Source organism: Penaeus chinensis, chromosome 19, assembly GCF_019202785.1.
Source record: "Penaeus chinensis breed Huanghai No. 1 chromosome 19, ASM1920278v2, whole genome shotgun sequence".
Lineage (NCBI taxonomy): Eukaryota > Metazoa > Arthropoda > Malacostraca > Decapoda > Penaeidae > Penaeus > Penaeus chinensis.
This window is the reverse complement of record NC_061837.1, coordinates 27130931-27133430: the sequence shown is the minus strand read 5'-3', so window position 1 is coordinate 27133430 and position 2500 is coordinate 27130931. Positions and strand designations below refer to the sequence as shown.

The 2500-nt window shown below is 36.4% G+C and overlaps 2 protein-coding genes across 3 annotated transcripts in view; one reads left to right on the top strand and one right to left on the bottom strand.

Annotated features, from left to right (window-relative positions):
* Window positions 1-568, bottom strand: part of LOC125035312 (G patch domain-containing protein 1-like) — a 15100-nt gene extending 14532 nt beyond the window's left edge. Inside the window, exon 1 of the mRNA XM_047627617.1 lies at window positions 350-568. Within this exon, the coding sequence (XP_047483573.1) occupies window positions 350-410 (61 nt within the window). The 5' untranslated portion in view covers window positions 411-568. The remainder of the gene's footprint in view (window positions 1-349) is intronic.
* Window positions 569-924: 356 nt separating this feature from the next.
* Window positions 925-2500, top strand: part of LOC125035118 (PAX3- and PAX7-binding protein 1-like) — a 26276-nt gene continuing 24700 nt past the window's right edge. For both annotated transcript variants that reach the window (XM_047627290.1, XM_047627289.1), the window contains exon 1: window positions 925-1175. In XM_047627290.1, coding sequence (XP_047483246.1) covers window positions 968-1175 — 208 coding nt within the window. In that variant the 5' untranslated portion in view covers window positions 925-967. The remainder of the gene's footprint in view (window positions 1176-2500) is intronic.

Genomic DNA, 2500 nt, shown 5'->3' with positions numbered 1-2500 from the left:
AAGACTTCCAAAGTGAATTATCATCAAAATATGAATCAGAAAATGGTTGCTGATGATTGTTCTATGCCACGAAGCATAGAGTCCTCAGCCATTACCTGTCTCTGCCAGAAATGTCATTTAAAATTTGAAATAATGTCTTAATTTTCAGAAACAAAAACGTATTCAATGATTATAACCAAAGCAGTGGTCGAATTTTCCAAATTTATTCAATAAGACTTGGATCATAACACATCCTTCCACGCTAATGAGTATGTGCGTGTTAATTTAAGTAGAGAAAAATGCACATTTAATTTTATGTAATAAAAAAACATTTCTGCAATTTCCACTTTTCTTCAGAAACGATATTTACCTTCATCAAGCTCCCGCACAGGACTTCCAAAGAAAGCGTAATCGTCCTCGCTGTCGCTCATATTGGCCACTTATCATAACAGAATTAGAATAACCAATGCCCCTGCTTCTTCTTAAATGAACTGAAAAGTGCGGACTTTCTTAGAAAACACTAGAATTAATGTAATCAACGCATATACATGTCAAAATTCCCACTTTGTTTACGTTTCCCAGGTGTTCTTCCACGATTTTAGGGATATCATTTTTACTAAATTTTATTTGCTTTACTCAAACGAAATAATCAATTAATTACATTTTTATGTAATAATATATCTTATTTAATTCGCTCAGATGAATGGAAATATCTATGCGCAATTTGATAAACAAATAAAAAAGATGTATTACCTACCATAATTCCCCAAGCCGAAATATATAAAATATTAATAAATATAATTGAAACCTTTTTATCATTAATATTTTAATATTTAAACAGCAAAAAGAAATATTTAAAAGATGAATTACAGAAGAAAACATTCACTGTAGTATCCTAAGTTCAAGTCAAGAAAATAGGCACATCAACGGTTCGTTTCGCCGCGCTCGACATCTTATCCTTGTGTATGGCATCGGAAAAAAGAAAAAAATGTTCAAGAAACGTAAAAACCTTAATATCCGTCAAAGGAGACTCAGCGATGACGATGCTGGAGGTGAGAGTGATCCAGGAGGTAACAACAGTAATGAAGACAGCAATTCGAACTCGGCAGCTCCGGTGAAGAAGGAGAAAAAGAAGAACAAGGAGAAGCTGGAGCAAAAGAAACAATCGGTCCTCAGCTTTGAGGATGAACTTGAGGGTTAGTTTTTTCTCCTTTTTTTTAAAGGCTTGAGGGTTATTTTCCGTGGAAGGTTAGGATGCACCAACCTCAATTTTTATACCGAATATTGAAGAAACACATTTATATTAAGACTTTATATCTCAATAAATAATGGTTACCAACTGGAAGAACAATGGTAATGGAAACCACAATCATTCAGATTTCAACTAGCTGCCACTTACCATGCAAACATTATATGAAAATGGCCTCGCCGTCCGTGAGGGTGTAACATCCTAAGACACTTTTCTTCTATTGAAGTATTTATAGTTACGGTACTGTAAAGTAATGTCTATTGATTATTGTTGCGGGAATTCTGGTAGAGAATGTGGAGTTCTCGCTGTGCTTATGGTAGGGTAGAGTGCATGACCGACATGCGGGAGCGTTCGATGCTGAGTCTGCCCAACACTCTCCTGCCATGAATACTTGGGCAGGGGGTGGGGGTTGTAGCTTGCTAAGAGTGGGGTCGCAGGGGGCACAGCCCTTGTATTAGACAATATGACAGATTTGGAAATGTGATTACAGCAAAATTTGAGAATTCCACAGTGCACACCTGCAAACTGAGGTCTCGGAAAAATAGTCAATAGACATTGCCTTACGCAAACATAGCCACAGCAGTCTTTTACAGCATTTCCTTGTCAAGCTAATCATAAGTGTAGTAGAAAGGATGTACATCAAAACTTCCAGACTCTCTTTGAGAAAAAATTTATGCCAAAGAGTAAAAATAATAAAACTCTCAGACTGAATTGTAGTAGATGACCAAAGTAAGGGAAATTGAATAAGCCAACAAGAATCGTACTTGGCCACGACACAACAATAGATACTAGTGGTTAGTCTATTAGAGCAAATAAGATTTGTAATAAATAGTCATGTGACAAAATATCATGGCAATAATGAAAAAGAATGGTGGGAAGTGGTTGTAATTCCCACCAACAGCAAAGACAATGTTTTTGATGACTTGCAGGCTGGCCATTTCATATTTATTGGTCAAGATAAGAAATTATAGCTGCAAGATCTAGATATTTGCCCAGGATCAATCCTGCCAGAACATACAAAGTGAAGGTTTTGTAGACCATGTGGGTGGTAGGGGGGGGGGGGATGCAGCCCTTCCTGTAAAGGGGATTGTGGTCAAAGCACCCTATTTACCATCATTGTCTGTGATGAATGATACTTTATTTATATATCTTTTCCATGCTATGAAAATTTGTTGTCATTGATGGCACAACCTAATATGATTTGGTTTAATTGACAAATTTTTTAGGTTGTTTAGTGAAGTGATCCTTGCTGTGCAATAAAGAAGTACTTTG